This window comes from Mytilus edulis, chromosome 2 (assembly GCF_963676685.1).
Source record: "Mytilus edulis chromosome 2, xbMytEdul2.2, whole genome shotgun sequence".
NCBI lineage: Eukaryota > Metazoa > Mollusca > Bivalvia > Mytilida > Mytilidae > Mytilus > Mytilus edulis.
In genome coordinates, this window is record NC_092345.1 from 95,990,562 (window position 1) to 96,016,168 (window position 25,607).

The window sequence follows — 25,607 nt, forward strand, 5'->3', positions numbered from 1 at the left end:
ATAATGATGTACAAGTACCCATCCATGTCAACTTTTTTGTTTTTTGTTCGATGTATTTCTATTTGTATCCATCTGTTGAGATAAACCCTTTTCAACAGCATGGTCTTTGCTCATCGTTGAAGCTTGTACTGTTGTTAATTTCTGTGTTATTTGGTCTCTTGTGGTGAGTTGTCTCATTGGCAATCATACCACATCTTCTTTTTATTATTAACTATTAAAACTCAACATGAATCACTGATCCCCATGAAATGAAGTGAATCCTGTACGACATGAATGTAGACCTTGTAGTGTATACCAATTGTAGTTGTCATATTACTGATAAGTGAACACAGTTAAAAGAATATTTTTTAGCAGTTGCTGAACCTTTGTATTAAAATGAGAATAAGAGCATTGAACATATGCCAGACAGAAACTTCAGAAAGTATAAAAGATATTAAGTATCGATCTCTGCTTCCTTATGAAAGCTTTGTACAAAAAGATGATGCTGTGGACAGATAAGCATTCTTGGTCTCACATTTTACAACCTTAGACTCTGGAAAGACAGAATCAGAGAATTGTATTGCATACATACAGGTACTTTTTGTGTCGATAGATTGACCTTTATCTATCAGATTCAGGCGTTTGCCTTCCAACTGTATTATTGACAAAAGACTGGCCATATTTTGTTTAAACTGTCTCAGCCAGCAAATTCTAGATATTAAAATGAAGTTTATCTGCCTGGTGAGATCATTGACGAAGTAACATATACCTATGAAGTTTATCTGTCTGGTGAGACCATTGACGAAGTAACATATACACTGAATGAAACCAAAAACATATGTCAATCCTTAAACTTCATTTCTTATATATATAGATTGATTGGTTAGTACAAGAATATTCATCAATATTTTTTACCATCCTAGTGATCTTTGTTATTATTGTTTTTGTACTCAATTTACAATAAATAAAGAGAGATAATTCATGATTTATTTGAATGACATGAAAACAAGCTCTTTACAGCACAAACATAACAAGCTTTATACAGACAGAAAAATAGTGGCAAGGTATCACATAAAATTATCTATAGGAAATATAATAGAATGTTTTGTATAGATCAGATGAAGACTTACAGTGTTATGCAAAATATAAATATATATACGTAGAATATCAATTGTTAAAGTTAACATTTCATAATGCTGAACATTTAAAACAATTAAGATAGACAGAAAGTTTGATGCCTTTAAAACAATCTCAAGTTATTTCCTTTTAGCATATTTAAATTCGAGTTAGCATACTTGTGAGCAGTTCCTTCTTACAAATTGTTCACTTTTAAGACATGCCCATTCTTCTCTATATAGTGAGGCTGATAACATTTATAATATATTTAATGACACTACCATACCACTGCCATTTAAATTATTAAAATATGAAGATAATTTTGTAAACTACAGCATCACACAATCTATCAAATTTCCATAAAAGGAGTTGTCTACCAAAACCTTAATATAACATGAATATTCATTTATTATTGAAGGTTCATGAATACAAATATCTCAAGAGGAAAATAAACAAGATATGCTTCAAACTTGATACGAGTCGGACTCTGATATGTGCAATACAAAATTAAACCTCCAATCTTTTCTCCTGTAAAAATACCATTATAATCAAAATTACAGTGGTCATCATCAATATTTCAAAGTTACAATGTTTTAAGCATGGATAAAGATTACCCATTTGGAAGGCATTTAGTTTCAAATTCTAATTATAAGTCAGCGAAAAGTATCATGATTTTTTTTTATTATGGTCTGTAGACATTGCCATTGTACAAATATTATTCACATTATTTTTTTTTTAATTTATCTGTAAGACAACCAAATGTCTATAAATTGAAAATTGATTAAAATATATAAAGTAAAAAAAAATTCTAATAATAATTATTTAATCAGATAAAATTGAAAAACTTTATTCAAGTAGGTAAATGCATGTAACACTTTGTTTGGTTATCTGAGATTCAAATTAATAAATTCTGAATATAAAATATAAAATGATGCCTGCAAAATGAAGTAGATACTTTTCTTCAGTAACAGTTTACATATTGTAAAACAGTTCTTTTTATTGGTAATATTATTCTCTATCATATGATATAAAATTTTGTAATTTAAAGAGTTAAAATGTTAAAAAATAAACATCATCATATAGAAAAATGTAAAGACAACCAACAAGGCACATGCTATTAATAATAATAATATAAAAAGTCTACACTGATTTGGAAGATTGAGTAAGTTAAAACAATATATATTTACCCATGCTTAAATAAAACAGACAATTTACTTGAGACTGACACAGTAAGATAACAGAATTACAGTCATATATTTTAACCCTGATTCAACTTTTTATTTATTCTAAAGTATAATTTAATTTGAGTAAACATTAGTAAGACAGAATCATTGCAACAGAAATCAAATTTTGGACACCAATCATATTTTTTTTTTTGGGGGGGGGGGGGGGGGTTGAATGTTCAACTTTAAGTGCAGCTCATGTTTTTATTTCTAGATTTAGATTTCAGAAAATAAGTATATTGTCTAATAAATCAATATTCTTATAATGTCAATCTCAAGTGTCTTTAAAATGATTGGAATGGCTAAAAATAATTCACAACCTTGAAATAAGTCTTAATAAATAGCAACATCACAGAACAGTTCTTTAACCCACCCTACATCAGGAAAAGAACTTCAACCTACTGAATTAATGACCTCATATTCCTTAAGCCCAAATATCACATTTGTCTCTCGAAAACTAAAGTGGCTTAAGTAACTTGTGATTCTGACATTACAATCATGTCCTTATTAAATAAAAAATGTCTAATACAGGAATGTGGGCAACTATCACTTCAAACTGGAACAATTATAATGGATTTATGTAAAACTGTCTCTAAAAAAGTTACTTATTCAATGAAAAATATGGAATAGTTTGTATTCTTTAATGATAGCAAACAACAATTTTAATGTTTTCAACTGTAGAGAGAGGGTAAAAAGAAATTTCAAATTATTGTATTTCAAGAATAAATACCTTAATTAAGACAATAAAAATAAAACTTAGTATGCATCCAAAATATACAAAGCACTGTGCTAGTATCTACTAGATTATTTACAACACATTAAATAATTCTGATTAATAATTTTCACAATTCATCTTGGACTAGAATAAAAATGTTTTATTTTGATGCGTAGCTAACAATGACTAGGCTTTTTAAAACATTTTTGGGTGGTCCAAAGAGAGTGGTCCTTTATTTAAAGAATTTCTATCAAAATAAATTTCTGATATCAATGTACAATGTATTCACGAGTAAAGTAAGAAAAATACAAAAACAGCATCATTTTATTTATCAGAACTGGAATGTGCTAACTGCCTAGCTGATATAGTTGTTTGTCAATAGAAACATGCATATATCAGACAATGCCGAGATATGTGCATAAATAATACATGTTTAATGCAATAATGAAGATAAAATGTAAAGCGATACAAGCTTGAACCTGAAGTATGTCCTAAACATATATATGATATGATAATATTCTGAACCTTAGTAAAATGAGTGATGTAATTTACAATGTTGAAATGGACTTCCTTTTCAAGGTGATTTAATTCTACTATAGCTAACATGGCTGATATGAAAATATGTAGGTTACAAAATTCATCCCTTATTCTCATCGGTAAATAAAATATAAGTTGTCTATATGTATATTTGCTGCAGAAGGCACAGGCATAGATGTCATTATCAGGGGTATATTCCCTCCATCTCTACTTATATCGCAACACTTTCTTGTACCACTTATTTCAAATAAATATTTGAAAAATGCTATACCAAATATAATATTGGATGATCTTGAAATGTCTTTTTAGTTGGTCTAAAAAATGTGCCAATTTTTTTTAAAGATATGATCGACTTTTCAAATTCTGGAATGGCTATAAGGCGTTATTTATGATAGGAGCTTTTGGTTATATAATACTAACAAAAATTCCTTTCTTTCATATGATAACAAACCATACACAATTTTGTAACCTAAAAGCAAATAAAAAAGTATCTCTCAAGCAACAAAATTTGCAAAACTTAATAATTTTCAACATATTTTGAATATGGCTTGTTAACCTCTGGATCTGAGTCAGTGTAATAGGTACTCTGATTATTATTCACCAGACATAAATATTTTATCCTTCAGTAACAGGAAATTTTGGTTTTCTCTAGCGAGAAGGTACACAATAATAAATTAAATTATGTCATTTTGTTCTAAAACATTTGTTCAATACAACAACAAAAGCTAAACAAGTTGTACCCATGCCACCTGATTGCTACATTTAGCTTATATATAAAAATACAGAAAAGTACTAAAATACTGGATAAGAAATCAAATCATTGCACATTAAAAGTCACACAATTTCATCATAAACAGTTTTACAACCTCTATCATTAAATTTATCAAAATAAAATAAAATTTAAAAATAAAGCACTTAGTTTGAATAAGCAATAAATTATGATGAATGTTTAAAAAGGATATGTATGATATGCTGTAGTAAAATACAAGTAACAATGGATCCGTAATTAAAATAGCCCAGTAGTCATTTTCTCACAGAATATAATTAATGAACAACCTACTTTAAGCTGCAAGCAATAAATGCTATTAAAATTTAAAATAAACTTCCCCTGCAATTTTTTGATATATAGAACTTGCCTCATCAAAGGCTATACTGTTTATATCCCTCGACTTAACCCTTATCCTAGACCCACATCTGAGTCTAGACTTAGTTAAACCTTAACAGAAACCGTTGATTCTCTGGAGTACTAGAAGCAAGCTGTAGAATAACTTTCCCATAGGAAATTTGGACCTTAAGTAAAAGAAGGCCCTTGATTTGACAGTGAAAATAAGCTGTTATAAAACACAACCATTATAATATACAGTAGTAAACAATTAATGTCATAATTTTACAATTCTGTTGTCAATGTGACTTTTCTTTCGATAGTTTTAGGTTCTTGTGGCGTCACATGCCAGGGTGATAAATCACTCCCGTTTGTACTGGTACCATATGAAGATTCTGATTTGTGTGTGGCCACGTTCTTTGTGAATGTTGTTCTAGAAGGTAAACTTTTGGAACTAGAAGTTGAAGGGTTGCGTGATGAAGGCTTGGAACCAATGAATGAAGACTCCTGTAAACAGAAATACACAAAGTTATAGGAACTCATAAACAATACCATGTGGCTTGTTAAAATTAAGTCGACTGAAAAACATATTGTCAACTATATTTCCATTTATCCAATTGATATTATGTAACTACTAGTCAAAAGTTAATTGTTAAAAAAAAATGCAATTCTTTTTAAGACGTGTATTACCAGTTAGTTTGATTCCTTATAACATAAGTAATCTAAGAATACAAAGTAAGCCTTCTTACCGTCTTATAACATAAGTAATCTAAGAATACAAAGTAAGCGTTCTTACCTCAATATGATCAATAATACATAAAAGAATATTTTTCAAAGTAAAAAGGTCTAAAAGACTGTGATACATGTGATTTATACCAACACCAGTTACACCACCTACATTGTTACAAAATATTGGCTATGAATTTTAGGCCTGATATATTGTGTTTCTCCTCTTGATCCAACTGTACACAAAAGTTATAGGAATGAAGTGAGAAATAAACTCAGTGTAAAACATAGTTATGTAAAGGAATGCTGCACCTTGACCTATAATGGTTTACTTTTATTAATTGTTACTTGGATGGAGAGTTGTCTCATTGTCACTCATACCACATCTTCCTATATCTATAAAATGTATTTAAGGCTGGCAATATTGATGAAGAGTTGTCTCATTGGCACTCATACCACATCTTCCTATATCTATAAAATGTATTTAAGGCTGGCGTTGGTAGGAGGCAGCTTTAATCCAGTTATATGATTGTAAGGAACTATGTATCTGCAAACTAAACTTCATTAACATTGTAGACTGCTGTATTCCCTTTATATTAAAATACAAGTAATATGAACGAGATTTTCAAGGACCAACACAGAAATAAATCACAAGGGAGCTCTGTTAGTTCCTCTCAATTTGTTGAGGAAATAAAAGAACAAAATAAAAGATGTTAAAATTAAAATTACAAAATAAATATTAAAGAGAATTTGAACAGATATACGGACTACATCTACACTCATGCAATTCAAGTATTAAAGGAAAATTTTATATTTATATTTTAAATTCCGGATAAAGAAATTGTTCTACAAACACCTTGTAAAATCAAACTTTGTCACTTTTAAATAAAAAGTGTCATAATCCATTTGTTTTCCATTTGAAGATTAGCCTTTAAAAGGTATTACACCGACTTCACATACAAGTTCACTTTGATCAGTTTTAAAAGGATTTTCTAATTTCCTTACTAGCATTAATGTCTATGTAGCTCTTATAGAGCAATTTACTGAAATTTCTAGCCAAAAAAAAGTATTTAGTAGGATGGTGGTACAAGCAAAAATTTGTTATATTCCTTAATAACTGAAGTCCAGAAAATGTTACATTTAAAGGCAAGTGATCTATAACATATTAATATTGTAAGCTTCATTTATTATATAGTGTATTAAAAAAGTAAAGTTATGGGATTAAATATTTGTGTAATTAGAAAGAATATTATCTCTTAATGTATCTATAGTATATTTACAAAATGCTGCTGAATTTAAACAAGCTTATACAATTCTTCTCTATTTAGCAATGCAATTTTTAACTAATCAAGTTTTCTTAATGGTTGTATGTATAACAACATCATGATTGATACAAGAAATCGTACAAACAGAAAGGGCATTTGGTGTTTTATTTATAATAAATAACAAGCTATGATTATGGATCCATGCAGGAAAAGGGATATCTTATTCTAATCTTTTCTAAATCTAAATTATAGTTTAGGATATATTAAAAGATTTGGAATGTTGTTTTATGGAGGATATATACTCCTTTGTTAATTAGCCTGGAAACCTCTTTAAAATATACATTAGTTACTATGTTTGTAATAAAAGCCCTCCTCCTCCTATAAAAAAGAAAGAAATATAACCTGAAACATTATTTTTATTATTCATAGTGACTAAAAAATCTGACTAAAAGCAGAAGTGCTCAAAAAAGAGATTTAGGAATAATTCCGACCTCCTATTAAATAGGTCTTCTTAAAGTACCATCACATAAAAAGCAGGTTTTAAGTGCTCTCCCTTTCCAGGTCAGGCTTACAAAAAATATAATTTTCTACTTATTTAGAAGTTGTAAGACTTCTCTATTTGGTGATTGTGATTATAATGGATTGCAATTTAATGTCTGATAGCAAATATTACATACTATCAGTATAAGGACATGTTGAGGTGTATGAACCTTGTGAAAGTTCACTACCTATCATTCTGCCTGCAGAAAGACATGTTACACTGTCTGTACACATAATTTTGATTGGAACTACTGTCTTTCCTCTAACTCTTAAATGCAGTGTGTTAAGCAGAAAGGCAAGAAATACTGATTTAAGTCTTAGATTTGACTTAGCAAGGATTGAAATTATGACCTCCTGTGGTCAAGGCAAGCACACTTCACAACAGAAGTCTTTTCATTGGGGACAGAATAACATAACATGATTGGAATTATTACAGGTTTCCTAGCAAATCTAAATCATCATAGGGGGTCTGTTACAAACAATATTATATTCATTTGAAATTTACTTGTCGCAATGCTGAATATGTGTGTTTTATTTGCTGTTTAATATTTGAAATCATTATATAATTAATCAATGAAAACAAATTAAATTTATAGCAATAATTTTATACACCAAAAACTTTTCAGGATTTTTTTTAAATACTACTTTTAACACAAAAGATTATGAAAGGCATTATTTGATTTCTTTTATAAAAGCATAAGTTAATTTTTTAAAGGACAAAAGTTAAGAGGTTTCCAGGGTAACATGTGATAACAATAATAAAAGCTTGATACCAGCGCCAGATTACAACATCAAAATGTTTATACTGTACCAAAATTATATAGTAGTCTCTATAGATATATGTGGCCTGCATTTCTCCTGTAGGACCAAAAAAAACGTAATAATGTAATAAAAGCAAATGAAATTATTTATATAGTTGTTTGGCTATGTATAGAAAGTAAATAATAGAAAATGAGTTCAGCAGCTCTCGATACCAAGGAACTATGCATCAAACATGTAATATTCAGTGTAAACTTTTAAAAATATGTTAATCACAAAAAACAACCTGTAAATAAACAACAATCACAAATAATAATTCAATAATGAACTGCTTTTCATAGACAAAGTTTAAAAAAAATTATGAATGATTGATGATTGAAAACTCAAAAACTTTATAAAAAAAATGTGAAAAAAAAATAAAAAAAATAATGATGAAATATGTATAATGCAATGTAATACAAATTTTTAACTTATAAGTATAATATATTAAAATTAACATTACTTTCCAGTAATGCATATATATCACTCTATAATGAACATCATGCACAACCTTTTGAAATATTTTCAAGATGCAAAAACAGTGGATTATAAACTTTAACTAAATTTCATTCAGTTTCAAGTTATTTCGTGCAAATTTTCTCATGCAAATTCCATTCAGGTCCAAGACAGTAGATTTGTAAAGACATGCAGAAAACAGTCTACAGTGAATTACACTGTGTCTAAACCACACCGGCAAAATTTGTTCGGACTCGATGGTATCTAACATCCGGCACAATGACGGAACATCAATAGACAGAAGAAAGATAGGTTTCTCCTTATTTTCTTATTTTTTTTATGATATCGAAGAATATAAATACACATACAACTATTTTCTATTGTGATATGCAATATTTTCTACAACTGTTCTATATTAATGGAGAAATAAGTAAAAATGCACGTCAAAATGACGAATTGAGTGAACCTTGCCTCGAAATTGTTTAATTTCTCGTTAAATTGTTCACATTGTACGGAAAGAAAGGTATGGGAAGATAGATATTGACACGGAGATTGCAAATTTAGTTATTATGAGCATCTCAATAATTGTAACTCTGTGTATGGAACGAAAGAAATGGGTCATGTCAAAATGGAACTGGCCGGTTTCGTCAATGTATACAACCCGGTTTCGTCATAGATTTCAAAATGCATAACCCGGTTTGGTCAAATAAAAAAAAATCATAATCGCATTACATTATAATTGATTATTTAACTTCAGCGTTCAAAAATAGTTTTGTGGGTCGTTCGAAAACAAGTTCGTTCAACGGACAGCGGCTTATTATTTATATGAGTCTCAGATTCAAATAAATAATAAGCAAATTCCTACTCTTATAGAACACAAATACATGTATTTTAATTTTACTTTGCATTCCGAAATTTTTTAACAGCATATTGAGATTAAAGCTCTCTAAATATGCGTTTTCTATATGAGCTATGGGAAAATATGTTGAACACGTTTAAACTTGAAATTAAAGTTTACGGTCTTAAAAATCGAAACACACAATTGATTTTCTCGCACAAAAAAATGGACACCTTTATAAGTAATCTAATCATTCCATGTATGTAATCTTTTCTACCATCGTTAAAAATAAATCTTCTTAAGGATAAACGTTGATAATAAGACAAATGTATATGCATGCATAATCGACATAGAAAATGAATGTAGGATTACAACTACCATGCATTTATAAAATAAAATTCATTTATCCCTAATTGTAACTATACTGCTATGTACAAATTAGTATAATAGTCTCAGGTCATCAATAAAATTCAATAACAATTATTTTATTAACATTATTAAAAAAAAACGAGTCTGTACTGTCGCCATTGTGTTATGATGATCGTACACTGACGTTGGTCAATATATTTTGACAATATATACGGACAGACGGATTCAGTTTATTTCAAAGTGGGCGTATTTCGAACAACTTTTACATACCGCCGAGCGTAGCGAGTCGAACAATATTTTGATTATTTTTTGCTTTACAAAATCGTTAAATACAGGAATCAAATAGTTTTGGCAACCGAAGGTGGGGTCGGGGCGTGCAACCTATACGTCATCTAGATTCGCCACTTATCTTATAAAGTGTATACCGAATTAAAATATTGTAAGAAATGAGAAAACAGGGACACCCGGGAAATCGGATTATGTGAGTTGGATTATGTTTATTATAATAAATGCCGAATATCAAGTTCTTTTTATCGATTTCTATACATTTTTCTCAAATATATATAAAAGTTATATAGGAAAATGATAAGGCAGACAAATATACAAATAAATCGACTTGGCCGTTATCCTAATAAAACTTATTGACCTTTAATTACGATTTTTTTTCTCATTTCTTTGCGTTTTTACACGCCCGTCCCAATTTTGACAGGACGTATTATTGTATACACCCGTCTGTCCGTCCGTCCTTCCATCCGTCCGTTCCTCCATCTATCAGTCATTCAGTCCGTCCGTCCGTCCGTCTAGCTATCCGTCTATCTTTCTGTCCAGCGTAAACATGTCGCACCGTAACTTGAGAACAGCTTATCTAGTTTTCATGAAACTTAATAAAGTTATTTCTTGAAATGGTCAAACGATTTGTAAACCTTTTAGTGAAAATCAAATTAAATCTTTTTGAGTTACAGAACTTTGTAAGTAAAACAGGAGTGTGTTGTTGTTTTTTTTAACATGTCGCGCCATATCTCAAAATGATTTATCATTATTGCATCAAACTTTACACACTTCTTAGTAATATAAATCTTAACTTCTGCATACTTTAAGGTGATGTTTTAAATTTTGTTTTTTAAGCGTTAATTAGGTTTTCTTTGTAAAAAAAAAGGGGGGGTCACATACTGCGATGTATCTCAAAACCTATATAAAAAAATATCATAATGTTAATGTTAAAAAAATAATTAGATATCAGTGTTTGCTATTGAGTATTTATATTCCATTTAAAATTAGTTTGAAGATCAGTGAAATAACGGATACGACTTTTAATAAGAAAATATGTAGTACTATAATTACCTATGTAAATAAATGTAAACACGCCAAGTTTACTTTATAATGCATATATATTTAAATTCTTTCGAAAGACAATGTTCAGATCCGTGTTAACGTTGCTTTTCATAAATTGTTGGTTTAAAAAAAAAATCAAAAACCGGGTGATATATATAGACGAAACCGGGTGTTGTGTAGTAAACAACAATGACGAAACCGGTGTATTTTTATTTGACATGACCCATTTCTTTCGTTCCATACACATAAATACAAGTATTGAGATGCTCATAATGACTAGTTTTGCAATCTCTGTGTCAGTATCTATCTTTCCGTACCTTTCTTTCCGTACAATGTGAACAATTTAAAGAGAAATTAAACAATTTCGAGGCAAGGTTCACTCAATTCGTCATTTTGACATGCATTTTGACTTATTTCTCCGTTAATATAGAACGGTTGTAGAAAATATTGCATCTCACAATAGAAAATAGTTGTATATGTATATATATTCTTCGATATCATTAAAAAAAATAAGAAAATAAGGAGAAACCTATCTTTCTTCTGTCTATTGATGTTCCGTCATTGTGCCGGATGTTAGATACCATCGAGTCCGATCAAATTCTGCCGGTGTGGTTTAGACACAGTGAATTAGTGGTTAGAATAACTCATGCAAATCTATAACTACAAGTTATACACTATTACAATGGCAAGTGTCTGCCAATAGAGTTTGAGAATATTAAACAAATTCATCTTGTAAAAAATAATAAACATTAAATTTTTTTGAATTTTTTCATTTAACATTGGTCCGACCAGCAATTTTAGTCTTTTTTTCTGCTTTAACATTCACTAAAATATTATTTCATATCTCAATTTATAGGAAGCAGTCTCATGTCCTGCAATACATGTGTTGTTGTTGGTGGCTTTACATTGATGATTTACTTCTTTATTCTCCTTTTTTCTGAATGTACAAGACTATCCAGTAATTAACCGTAAGGCATAAACAAGTCAAATAGAATTTTACATGTATGTCATCAAATTGTTTACAGACAAACAAAATGGAACTAAAAATATGAATTAAGAATTTTTGTTTATAAAACTGAAATGATAAAATATAGAATCAGTATGAAAAAAAAGGGTTACTATGGTACCCCAGAAAAGGAAAAGATTTTTCTACTGATGTATAAAAACACTCAGAATAAGATTAATCATATCAAAATTACAAAATTACAATTTTAATAAACCTCATTGTGGTAAAAAGTTATAATTAGAGAATGTTAATGTCCACAATGAAACTATATTTGCAAATAGTTATTGATGTTAAATTGTTATATCAAATTACATGCTTTCTGATCAATATAAAAAAAACATGGAGTTTAACAATGAACAGAACATTTTCCAAATAAATCAGTATTTTATTTTACATTGCTATGAACTCCTGAAAATATTTTCTCTTTAGAGAGCAAATAGATGTTTTGGGTTTCATTGTAACCATCTGAAAGTTGGTTTTACCACTTTAAAAAAAGAATATTACTTGGTAAAATCTAACAGCTATGAACAAATCCCCAAAAACTTTGCCCTAGACACTGAAACATGTTGATGTCATTAAATTACTGCAGCAATCCCTAAAGTGTTGTTATTATAACAGTCTTCACGAAAAACTTTACGATATATTAGACAGGTGTACAGAAGACAAGGAATACTTCATTGTGGTTTATTGATGGTGAACAAACTGTCAAACTTACTATTCATAACGTTGTTTCTCTCTTAACAGACAGCTTTCTTTTCTATACATTATAGAAATAAAGCCATGCGAATGAATAGTTTGGCAATATTCTTATACCTCATTAAAATTGTAAATTGACTGAACAAAAAATTATAAACATATCTCTAATGCAATCATTACAAACTTAATGGCGATCATGAAGAATATTCTTTCGGAAACACTTCTACCTTAACCATATAGTTTCAATTTACTTTCTTGATGTGTAAAACTTCATAGCTTTTCTTGTTTTCTTGAACTTATAAAATAAAACATACTGCCTTTAAAAGTTTATATGAAATGTAGAAAGTACAAAGTAGTAAATTGTTACTCTTATAATCACCAACTACTATTATGAACTAACTTGATGCATAACTATATTCTACAAGCAAAAGCAATGTTACTGTATCCATGCAAAGGGCAAGCCAGGCAAGCAGAAATAATGTTTTAGTTTCAATTTCTAAGTTCAATACGACTATAAAAACGTAAGCATGCAGTTTTAAACCAATATCATTTAATGCTCTAATTTGAAGCAGTGTTGCAAATATAAAGTTAATTGCATTTTACTTTCACAGCTTAATTGGCCATATAAAAAAGACATCAAGAATAGCTCTTGACAGGCATGTGTAAAAACCACATTTTAAAAATGTGTAACTCTTTTCAAAATCTACTTTATAATTTGCTAATAATCATTTAGTTCACTGATGATAAAAAAAACCCATTACTTTATAAATTTGTGATTATCAATTTCTGAAGTTTTTATACTAAAAATGAGAGCATTTAAATCAATTATAAAAGCTAGAGCAAGCTTGAGTATTTGGACCTGAACAGAAAAGAGAAAACTTACAATAGCAACTTTGGGAGGGTTTCCTTTCTCTGCCTTTTTGGTCACCGAAGGAGATTTCCCAGCCTTGGGTGATGAAGGGGTCAACTTCTGATCTAAAGATGCTTCAGTAGATTTATCTTCCTCTTTTACAGGGTCAGACATTATTTCAGTTTGAATAGCCCCAGATTTATCAAAAGAATTTACCAAAGATTTTTCTGTTTCATTTTGGTCCATATCATCATGGAATGGATTTTTAGGCTTTGGAGGAAGAACAGGTGCCCCTTCTTTTTCGTTAGATGGGTTGTTTGATAATTTTGTTCTAGGTGCAGGTTTAGGCTTTCCAGATGACTTGGCAGCTTCTTCATCAGATTTATTTGCAAAATCGATAATTATCTCCCCTTCTTTGCTAGAATTTCGTTTTGGAAGAGTGCTGGCACGATTGGGGGGAGGTGGTCTTGGAGGGGGTTTAGGAGAGTCAGGAGTTGTGATCTGTACAGCTGGGCTGGAAGGTCTCTGCAAGCTTTTCCCGGACTCAGATGTATGCTTGGTGGTTGAAGTGCTTGTGAAAGCTTCATCAGTGGTCTGTGGTAAAGCAAAGAAACAAATGATTTTTTATGACAAACAACATAAATGTCTGAGATATCATGCTGTCATAAAAATAAACTTTAAACAAAATTATATAAATATTCTGGAATTTAAAATTGTCCTTTGATTGCTTATGAAGTCATATATTAAAAATGTTTATATATCTTTAAGTTTATACAAGCATCAAAAAAGTCTTCAAATATTGGATTCCTAGGAGCATGATAAATCAGACAATGTTTGTATAGTACGATATGATGTATGACAATGAAAAAATGATATCAATGACCAATACCTAAAACGCATCAACCTTTATGTGTAACCTCATAAACAAATACATGACATGTGTAATAATTGGTCAGTTTGTAAGTCTTTCACTGCCAATTGACCCTGTTTAACAGAGATTTACAGATTTGAGTTTGATGCTTTTTTACACTCATTTCACTAAAAACTGAGATCTGAATATTCTTATCCAATTCCACTTGAAAACAGTGTTTTGATACTTTTTAGATTACGTAAATATTATTGACCAAATTAAGCAATACAGTCTTAAAGTAGGAATTCTTCTACCATCTGATTTAAAGATTTATTACAATATTTGTATATGCATGATGAGGTTCCACTTCATTTCAAGACAACAATCATCACAGATACAGTCAACAACACACATATCAACGTCTACCATGTGTTATCTTGTTGATTTAAACCATCACCAGTGATATATACAATACATAATTTATATACCAATGTAGATCTTTTTTATATGCAGGAAATTATTTTGAAAGAACATATACTTTGAAAAAATCTCTCATCTGATTTTAAAAGAATCTTAGACATGCCAGATATGATCTTGACTTATTCCAAAATTAAACAGTAAAGCAATATCATTGTGTTTATTTTAAATCTGCCATACTTTGCTATAAGGTATGGTTATAATCAATTATTAACAAGAAGATGTCGGACAGATTTAAACTAAAGTTTAACATTGTACATAACTAAAGGTGCAGACCATACAACCATATAAAGGCAAATTTAGTGTCAGAGGTTTATTATATAAAGATGAAGTAAATATTGCAATTTGTAATAGAATATTGCTGTGAAAGTGATGGTATTGTAATATGTTTTTTTCTGTACAACTTGTAAAATTCTATCAATTGTAAGGGGACGAAAGCAGTTTTTATAACTTTTTGATGCAGTCAGATCCATTTAAACAGCATGTGATGTTTTATCAAGTAATGCAAAACTTTGCAACAGTAAATGTAGTTTACCAAGACTAAAACAGTAAAGTCACTCAAGCATTATTTATGTTAATAAAAGTGAAACATCTTTTTATAATATGCAAAAAGATTAAAAGCTGAAAAATCACCATCAATTTCTAATGAATTAAGATTAAATGCAGACCTTAACAAGAGCATGCACATATCAACAGAAGGTTTAAATAACACGCACCTTCCACTTTTGTTGCAGAAATAAAAAAGTTATTCTTAAATTACTCTTTCACGAAGCATAGTTTAGCATAAGATTGTGCAAAGAAAATTTAGAAACTTTTCCTTAGAAATAAGCATAACCTACAATGTACAAAGATCCATGAAAATAATTATATTTCATCAATACATTTATACTGAATGATAGACCTACCCCAAAAGGTGTGGATGTAGCCGTTGTTAAGAACACTTCATTGTGAGCTGTAGATGAACTCAGATTTCTCCTCCTGTTTTGTTCAATACTGAAACATTAAGATCAGTTCAATGTTATAATTTATTTGAAATTGTGAGCGAGTTTGAATATGTAATAAACTTCCATCAATTAAAACAATTTAGTAGTATCTATTGGACAGTTGAAGATTTCATGAGGTCTTTAATTTCAAAGACGACTACTATATTTTATATAGCACAGCATTTGGTGCTAACCTCTGAACCTCTGGTTTTGTACCAACCCACCAAGTTTAGGTTCAGGCCTTTGTAGGCATAAAATCATGTGATGCAGCATAATTTACATTTGATCATCTTTGTCCATGATATTTCCACCTGCATGGCCGAAGGAAAAATCAGGCCTAGTAACCACTTAACTTGCATCTTTGTCGGTCTCACCAAAAGACCTTGGGTAGAAACTTTCATTGAAACTTTCTTGGCTATTTATCAGCAAATAATATCATATTTGGCTTAAAGCTTAATGATGTTGAGTTGTAGCAGGTAAGCTATTTTAAAATATGACTCACAATTATTTTTTATTTATTTTATAACACTCAGCTTGATACTGATGACTTGTAGCCTATATAAGTAATTAATTGTTACCCATTGACTGTAACAGTAGAATTTCTAGGCAGTGAACTACTGTAGGAATTGGCTTCACTTTGTGAAATCCTTCTGCCTGTATCACTTCCATGAGAAATCCTTCTCCCTGTGTCCCCACTAGTAGATGCCCTCACGTTAATGTCACTACTTTGAGAAGTTCTAGAATCACTATGAGAATGTCTGGTATCACTTTGTGAATTCCTTGTGTTATTATGTGAAATTCTTATTTCTGATGGCTGTGAAGATCTTTTAGGGACTGGAGGTCTTTTAATAACAGTATTCTGCATAATTCTGAGATAAAAAATATATCAATACTTTAAGCACACACAATTATAATACGTTGTGCAATGAATGAGGAATGACTGATGAAACAATACGTGAAAATATAAATGATTGTAAACAGCATATTAGAAGTCCATTTCAAATAATCATGCAATTTTTTTTATTTTTAGCCACTTTTATTGTTGCAGTGCTTTTGTCCCAGATCTCATTTTTATCATTTGTCCATTACAGAATGCTGGACAGGAAAATTGATGTTCCTCAAATTCAGACTATAGAACCTACTTTAAATTTCATAATAATGTGTGTTGATTATCAATTCCAGAAAGACAGCTTACTACATACATATGTATTTAAAATTCAAAGTTTCTATTCTACACATTTTATACATGTATACTTGATGTTTATTTCAAAAAATAATTATGATAACTTTCACAACTTATATAAAAATTTCATTTATCAAATCAATTAGTAACTCAATCATTTAATTAATAACACATACTACATTGAATAAATATTACAAATTAAATATGTGCATAAGCATTTTGTTCCACCTTACTGTATGACCAACCCTGTGACAAATTTGCATTTGAATGACCATATCAAATATTATAAAAGGCATTATTTTCATCAAAATTTTCTGGGGATTTATCATTTTTTATTAGACAGAATTGTTAAACAACAATCTAAAACATAGGTAAGACCAAAATTAATTATTGAAACAAAATTCTCAATACTTATTACCATTAAAATTCAGGAGAATTTATCCAAAAATAAAAGTTATGTTACAATACTTCTTTCAATAAATTTTAATATTTTTTACCCCCAAATGGAACAGATTTGATTTTACAACAGACCTTCACCATACTACATACAACTGTACAACTACTAAATTTGTGATCATATGGAAAAGTGCCACAAATGAATTTCAGCTGTTCTATCACTAAAGTATGAATAAGCAATCGCTAGATGTTAAATTTAGTTATAACGTTAAAACCAATTATAGACTGATCTAGCGTTTGCTTATCCAATTTGATTAAAAAGAAACATGTGTATACATTTAGGTAATCTGTAAACAAAATCTAAATGATTCAGGGATCTGAAAATGTGTCAAATAGTATAGCTAAGGAAAATGTGACAAATTACATATTAGCACTACATGTCAGGAATGTTAATTATTCGGAAAACAGGAAATAGATAAGCAGGGTGACATGAAAACACAGTATGGGAGATAAGTTAATCAGTCAGCTTTATGTCAATAGTTGCTGAGGGCTGTTCCAGAAAATACTATGTTCCCCCAGGGGAGGTAATTTAAAAAAAAATTATGTGGGTAGCTGAATTTGAAAAATCAAAGAGCAGAATGCTCTGAGGGATACGATTGCCATATAGTTTTCATTGACTCATGTATAGCAGTTCTGCCAACTTTTCATTAAGCAAATTCGTGAGATTTGGCCAAAATAGAAAAGATCAAAGAGGAAAAAATTGATCCAAGGATACTGCTGCAAAAAAGCATGAACATGCGTGAGTCTCACGCATTTTTGGCAGCCCTGGCCTTGATAGTCCAAATAATTATGACGTCTTGAAAGGCTATTATAATTTTTTTTTTGACGCCTTACTTCGACGTCAGCTGGATAGTATTATTTTCAAAACTAATTCAACTGCACATGTACATGCAAAGGTAATATAAATCTGAATAGTCACTCAACCTTAAAAATAGCTAATCCCGGATACAAGTGTACGAGCAATGTACTTATCATGCTTATTGTGTTTTATTTGTGTGTTATCAATTCCAAGTTTACTTTCCACAGCAGTCACTGAGAAAGAGAGAGAAGGTATTTCACTTCATAGTTCGAGATTACTCTGATGTCCGACGGCTGATTTGCCAGACAAGCTGGGACCATGGGGAACATGCTAGTATACTTAAATTACAAACTTAAATAGTCCCAGTCCCATATATTATATCAAGTATTATTGGATGCCGAATTGAATTTTAAATAGGTGCCGATTTGACTAGATGCCGATTTAACCAGTTGCCGATTTGACTTTTTCTATGGGTGCCGATTTGAATTGTACCCAGTAATCTCGGGACTATTCACTTCGTATCTTATCACCGTTAATTCTAGGAGGAACCCCATTTCCCAGTCCCATATATTATATCAAATATTATTGAATGCCGAATTGACTTTTAAATAGGTGCCGATTTGACTAGATGCCGATTTAACCAGGTGCCGATTTGACTTGTACCCAGTAATTTCGGACTATTCACTTCGTATCTTATCACCGTTAATTCTAGGAGGAACCCCATTTCTAACTCTTTAATTATTAATTTCCTTTGGGTCAGTGGGCATGAATCCTTCCGTACACACTCCTCTGTTTAAATTGAGATCGTTCTTAATATAATACGACGTTTATCGACATCTAACGAGTATTTTTTTCTTGACGGGAAATACTTCTGAAAGGGAGACAACTCGAAACGATAATATGGAAGACTCCATTTCGGTTACAGGGGTGTTATAGGTAAAACTTCATTGATTTTAATTTAAATGATGCATATGATTTTAAATTATGCAACTACAATATTACACCCTCAATAGCAGGCAGACATAGAAAGAATCCAATGAGTTTCAAATTAATTAATTAGCGGGGAATCCAGAACAACCACTCAATCTGATACCCCTTGAAATCAAGAAAACTATACGCATGCGCATTAATACATAAACAAACCCGCGACTTCCGATTTGGAACAAGAACGTTTATTTAATTTATGATATGATGAATGATTCTCAATTTCTTTATGAGAGTACAGTATCAGTTTCATAACGGTAAAATATAGAAAACTCCACTTCAGTTCTTATATGACAGAAATAGAATTATCGGAATTCAATACTCTCGCATTTATCAAAACTGGGGAATTCCCTCTGACGTGTTTCTAAATTTATAAAAACACTAAATATAAATACTGCTTAATTCTGATTTTCCGTGTTGTTAAAAACACGCATATAAGTCAAGGGAAAAATCGAACATGAAGATTATGAGAAGAACATTACAGGAAAGTTGTTTATGTTCAATCCTTTTGCTTGTTTTTACCTTTTAAAGCAAGACAATCATAAGAATCTGAGATGTTGCTGAATGTTTAGAATAAAACGGTTGACGTGAGGGAATGAGCCCTGAGTCAACGGTAGAAGTCTACAGATTGCTTAAAAGCAATCGTATCCCAAAAAAACAAATTGCAAAGGGAGTGTATCTAACTTATTTTTATTTCTGTGGGTTTCGGGGTTAAAAAAAAAGAGTCTTCCCTGGGGGAGACATAGTATAATCTGGAACAGTCCTGAGATACATGTCATTGTTAAACAGGGAGTAGAATAAAATTAAGTAACAAATAATAAGCTGTGATGTGTATTTGCTAAGAAAAATGTGACAAACTTTTGTACTGGTGCATTTCTTGTTATGATCAATCATTTAGTTAAAAAAACACCTCCTCTTTCATAGAGAGGTTATAAAATAGTTATGTTTTAGTTGTGCAACAACTAGGTGATAATAGTTGGCCTTTCAATCATAAATAATTCACTTAATTGAGTTTATGTTTTGAAAATACTCTTTTTTTTACATTCTAAACAAATATTAAAATATAAGAGAACTTTTGTTTCAGTTTTGATAATTTTAAACTTAAGCAACAATTTATAATGAAAGGCTTTGAATGTTAAAACTACAACATCCACCACATGTTAGTTGTGTTAGTGTATATATTGTACCGACACAATATATACCTCTCATTTTCTCTATTTTCATTGGTTGTTTTAAGTTTAAGGTCATTCAGATGAACTGTTGTCTGTTTGACCTCTGGGTCATGTTCTTGATCACTGTCAGATTTTATACTGTAAGCAAGGCATTTCATAAATATTTACAGGAAAAGCAATGTATAAATAAAGTTGATGTAATGTTTACATGAAAGAAGAAATACATAGAATAATATTGAATTTCTAGCTGCATAAGCTAAGTTTATACATTGAATTTAACATTTACATTGGTTAATTGTCTTAAAATTCATTGAATTATAATAACTGGTATATTTTTTTTAAGAAGCAATAAATTGTTTGACCTATAAAGGAATAATGAGATCTTATTATATACAGGTGCATGTATTACTTAAGCTTATTTCAATACATTAAATAAATATGTAGCTTTAATACTTGAATTGCTGGACTTTGATAACTTAATTTAAATCATGCAAAAAGATCTATTTAGCCTGGCCTTAAATTTCACTTTAAATGTAAGCTATAAAGAAAGATAACTCTTTACCTTTCTCCATCAACATTATCACTGTGTTCCTCATCTTCTGATTCATCTTCTTCAAAGAGTAAACCTACAGAAGCACAAACAAAGTGTTCATTGTATTCATTTTCATCTTTAGGGTTGGGTTCTACACAATATTGCACTTGAGGAACAATTCAATACTGTTATATAAAACAGATGTTCCAAGCTATTTATCAATCATAGTTTAAGTAGATCATATTGCATGTGTTATGCATGAGGCCAGTTTAGGCAGATTTTAAGGAATAAAGTAATGCACATGTTATCTCTTAATGTGGCTACAATACAAGCTGTCAAAATGCATTGAAATGATATAAGAACATTCTATTTGATTGTTTTTCTTCAAGTGAACAATTTTTGTGATCTGTACATTTGCTGACAAACATTTCTTCAAGGTTGTAAGAATAAAATCATACAAAACTTTGAGTAACAAATATATAAGATAAAGATAAACAAACCTTTTCGTTCTTCCTCCATTTTAGCAGCCTTTAGAATATTGCACTTCATTTGGTCAGAAGGAATGGTAGTGGCTCCCCCTGGATATTTGACCTGGTTATTTTTACTGATATTCACATCATTCTTCCTTGCTGGAACGTGTGTACGATTATCTACTAATCCTTTAATTCTGGCTTGAGCCATCTCAGAGGCATCTGTAATGAAAACAATTTGTCTTTAGGATACATACAACTTTATTTCACATCTTTAGACAGGTCTTTTAAAATCAATATGTATACTGCCCACGTCTTATACTGTGGATTCATTATTATTTGTTGGATACCAATTTTAGTTGATTTCATTGGTAAAGGTGAACCAGGAAATTACATGTTCAATAAATGGCAAATTTTTCTATAGGCTTGTATGCAGATTTCACAAAACCACAAATTGTTAAAAAATAATGACAATTCCATACCTTTAAGTGACATCTCTGAGCTCTCCTGTGTTACTCCAGATGCTGTATTACCATCTCCCTTCACCAGTGTATCTAGCCTGTCCACAGCACTAGCCCCCTCTACAGGAGTTGTACCATTGGTAACAAATGGTTTGGGTGCGACTTGTTTAGTCCTTGGAGATGTGGGTGGAGTCTTGACAGTTGGGGAAGCTGGTAATGGAGCTACAGGCATCACAGGTACATTGACTTCCACAGCAAGCTTTCTATCCCTGGGGAAGACATTTCAAAGTTTAGTCAAATCAAATGAAACTTTTATTGCCATCAAAACCAACCTATACGATTTGTGACAAAAACAACATTAACATAATGACAAGAAAAAAGCATATATAATCTTATTAAATAAACTAATAAAAATAGTTCAAAATTCAATTATGAGTCCCCTTTCCTTAGTGCCAATGACTTTAATAGAAAATGTTTTTCATCTTCAATTGTATTGCAGGACTGACACAACCGGTTTTCCCTTAGGTGCAATGACATATTTCCACACATTTCTTGATAAAACAAACTCTAAATTTAAATAAAGAATTGTTTAAATCTGCATAATGAAAGTTTGCAAATTTATAAACCTGGTAGCCACTACCACAGGCAATGATTTATGAACAAACTTTATCATATAATGTTGATTTCCAACAATACTTCCCGCTATGATAATCAATACAATATGTGATAGCTACCTAAGGTTTATCTGTTTATATTAATTTTTCTTGTTTCTCAATATGTTTAACATGAGTGGATTCATTATTATTTATAAGATCCATTTTTTGGATAAAGGTTATAAACCACAAATCAAAACATTCAACACAGTATGGATTTTATAAAGACTTGTATGCAGACTCTGTCAAAACCATGAATTCAATAACCCATTAAATACAATTTATAATAAGCAAAAGTTTGTATACACAAACAATAATTGAATCCACTTAACAAAAGACAGCAACAAATAAGTTAACACCATTAAATTTCATTAATTATTGTTATGAATAAATAACTGCTTTACTCTTTAAAAGGAATAGAATGGTGATCATGTTAAACTGCTGTCAGGTATTTTTTATATGAAATCATTTTTTTTAATAATTATGATATTATTATGGCCTTGCATATTGTACCTACAAACCTAATGTTTCAAAGTTTAAAACTTTATTATTGACAATATGTTTCTAGTAACTTCTTACTCTCTCTTCTTTTTTCTTTCAGAATCCCTCCTCATTTTTTCTTCCTTTTCTCTCCTTTCAAATGACTGTCTTCTAGAGTATCTTTGACTAGGTTTCCTTTCAAATCTCACACTCCTTCTTGCTCTACTCACAGAAGCAGCCTGAAATTCTGTTCTTCCACTGAAATAAGAAAATAGTCAATTGTAAGATATACAATATTGCTTATTCTTCTGACTAATTTACTATCTGCTGAAGTGAAATAACAAGATTGGGTGAAAAATGTTGGACAATTTAGTGTTATGCGATGTCGATGTTTAATTTTTATGTTAGTTGAGAAGGCCCTGATAAATATCAATTATTGAAGATATCAAAGCTTAAATAAATCTGAGTAAATATAGCATGTTTGACTCTTGTAATAATATTTTTTTCTATGTAAGGGCTGTTCCATTAAAATGTATGTGGGATGGTAGGAAAGGCCTTTCAAAATATCCCTTCAACCAAGAACCATTTTGAAGATAATTTTTCATAATGGTAATAGAAGCATACTGAAAAAGACCCATGACCAACATTCAATAATTAAACTTTCCTTCCTAACCTCCCACATACATTTTAATGGAATAGCCCTAAACTAAATCAAGTTTAAATTTTCCAACATTAATTTTCTTAAAAGATAAAATAGAAGATGAGAACATAATATCTGTTTATCCTACTAATGTTATTAGAAAAACTACATAACAACCCAACATCTCATGATCTTCAAATTGCCCAGGCTTCAATTGTTAGTGGAACAAATATCAATGAGCAAATTTGAAATGGTTATTTATTTCCTGTCATAGAGAAATAATTCATCTTTAAAACTGGATAAATACTGTGTCAGACTAAACAGAACAAACACTTATCATAGTATTATAGGATAAACAGATATCATTGTGTCAGACTAAACAGAACAAACACTTATTATAGTATTATAGGATAAACAGATATCATTGTGTCAGACTAAACAGAACGAACACTTATCATAGTATTATAGGATAAACAGATATCATTGTGTCAGACTTAACAGAACGAACACTTATCATAGTATTATAGTAGCCTGCTCTAGAAACTTTGCGAACTATTTAGTTTTTTACCTGTATCTAAACCTTGATCCCATTCTGAAGAAGTTCTGCCTAGCATTTTGACCTTTAACTGGCCCCTTTAATCTGAAGAAAGCATGATGTTCTACAGCACACTTCCATAAATGTTTACAAGCCTTCTCATTCTGTAGTCTAAACAAAAATATATGTTCTTGCTCATGGCCCTAAAACAAACAACACACATAATTAATAGAATTAGAGAACAAAATCTTTAAACTATACATGACATTTTCCTCAAACATTCTTTAGAAATACAATATTTCTGTCAATTAATCATTTGCTAAATCAGTGTTGATTTTCATTTGGAAAAGTGGTGAAATAATTGAAATGACTAAACTTCCTTTAATGTGCACAAGGCAATAGTTCATGTAACACTTCTTATATACTGTGGATTTTTGTGGGTACCAATTTTCAGGATTAAGGAAAACTTGCATGTTTGTGGATATTTGATTTGGTTGTTTTTTCCAAAGTCTGCTTATATACATGCCAATAGAAAATAAGTTATTCTTTGTTCATTTAATTTCATGGTTCACCAGTACCAATAAAATCCACAAAAATTGGTATCCACTATAATAAAGAAACCACATTAATTAAGTTTCATACATTTCTAATTCTTAACCTAATACAAATAATTTCACTGTCTGATAAAGATATAATAACTGACCTCATCATCATCTTCCACAACAATTAACGTCAGCTTCTTCCCTTTGAAATCTAACTTCGTCATTTTAGGCCTGAAATGGATATAGAAAATTGAAAAACATATTTGTAAATTTCTTATTATATTTTAGGTTTTCCAAACGGAAAAGAAAAAAAGTTATCAAGGTGGATGTCTTGTTCGGGAATATGCAATACTATCTTCATGATATTAAGTGTATTTAACACTTACATTATTCTTCTTTTAAAACAAGTATACAGAATGGTACCTTTAACAAATTTAGTTCCTTAATTCATCATTATCATCCTGTGCTCTTTTTTTGCTTAAAAGTTTTACAGCGTTTGGTTTTTATAATATCTTGTTTTTGAACTTCTCAAGGAGGACACTGATTATCAGAGTAAAGTATTATATATCAATGTATATTGATCACTTTTAAGTTATTTCTTATAATAAATAAAATCTATTTAACTAATTTCATAATCTTACCAGAAGAAAAGACCAATTTTTTGTGAGCCTTCAAATACTAAGACCCCTGTAGGTGTCAACCCTAATCTATATTCCATACCATCTCTGCCCTGCAATTCAAAACAAAACCTCAACTTTAAAATATATAGTTACAGCAGTTTAATAAAATACAAAAATACAGCAACACATAGATTAAAAAATACAACAACATTGCTTATCCAC

At 30.2% G+C, this 25,607-nt stretch overlaps 1 protein-coding gene across 1 annotated transcript in view; it reads right to left on the reverse strand.

The window, feature by feature from the left end:
• Window positions 1-952: 952 nt before the first annotated feature.
• Window positions 953-25,607, reverse strand: part of LOC139513562 (band 4.1-like protein 5) — a 38,178-nt gene continuing 13,523 nt past the window's right edge. Inside the window, 12 exon segments of the mRNA XM_071302190.1 lie at window positions 953-5,179; window positions 13,582-14,142; window positions 15,781-15,868; window positions 16,437-16,727; window positions 20,483-20,590; window positions 21,015-21,078; window positions 21,485-21,676; window positions 21,937-22,184; window positions 23,148-23,306; window positions 24,257-24,426; window positions 24,927-24,996; window positions 25,407-25,495. Coding sequence (XP_071158291.1) covers window positions 4,958-5,179; window positions 13,582-14,142; window positions 15,781-15,868; window positions 16,437-16,727; window positions 20,483-20,590; window positions 21,015-21,078; window positions 21,485-21,676; window positions 21,937-22,184; window positions 23,148-23,306; window positions 24,257-24,426; window positions 24,927-24,996; window positions 25,407-25,495 — 2,262 coding nt within the window. The 3' untranslated portion in view covers window positions 953-4,957.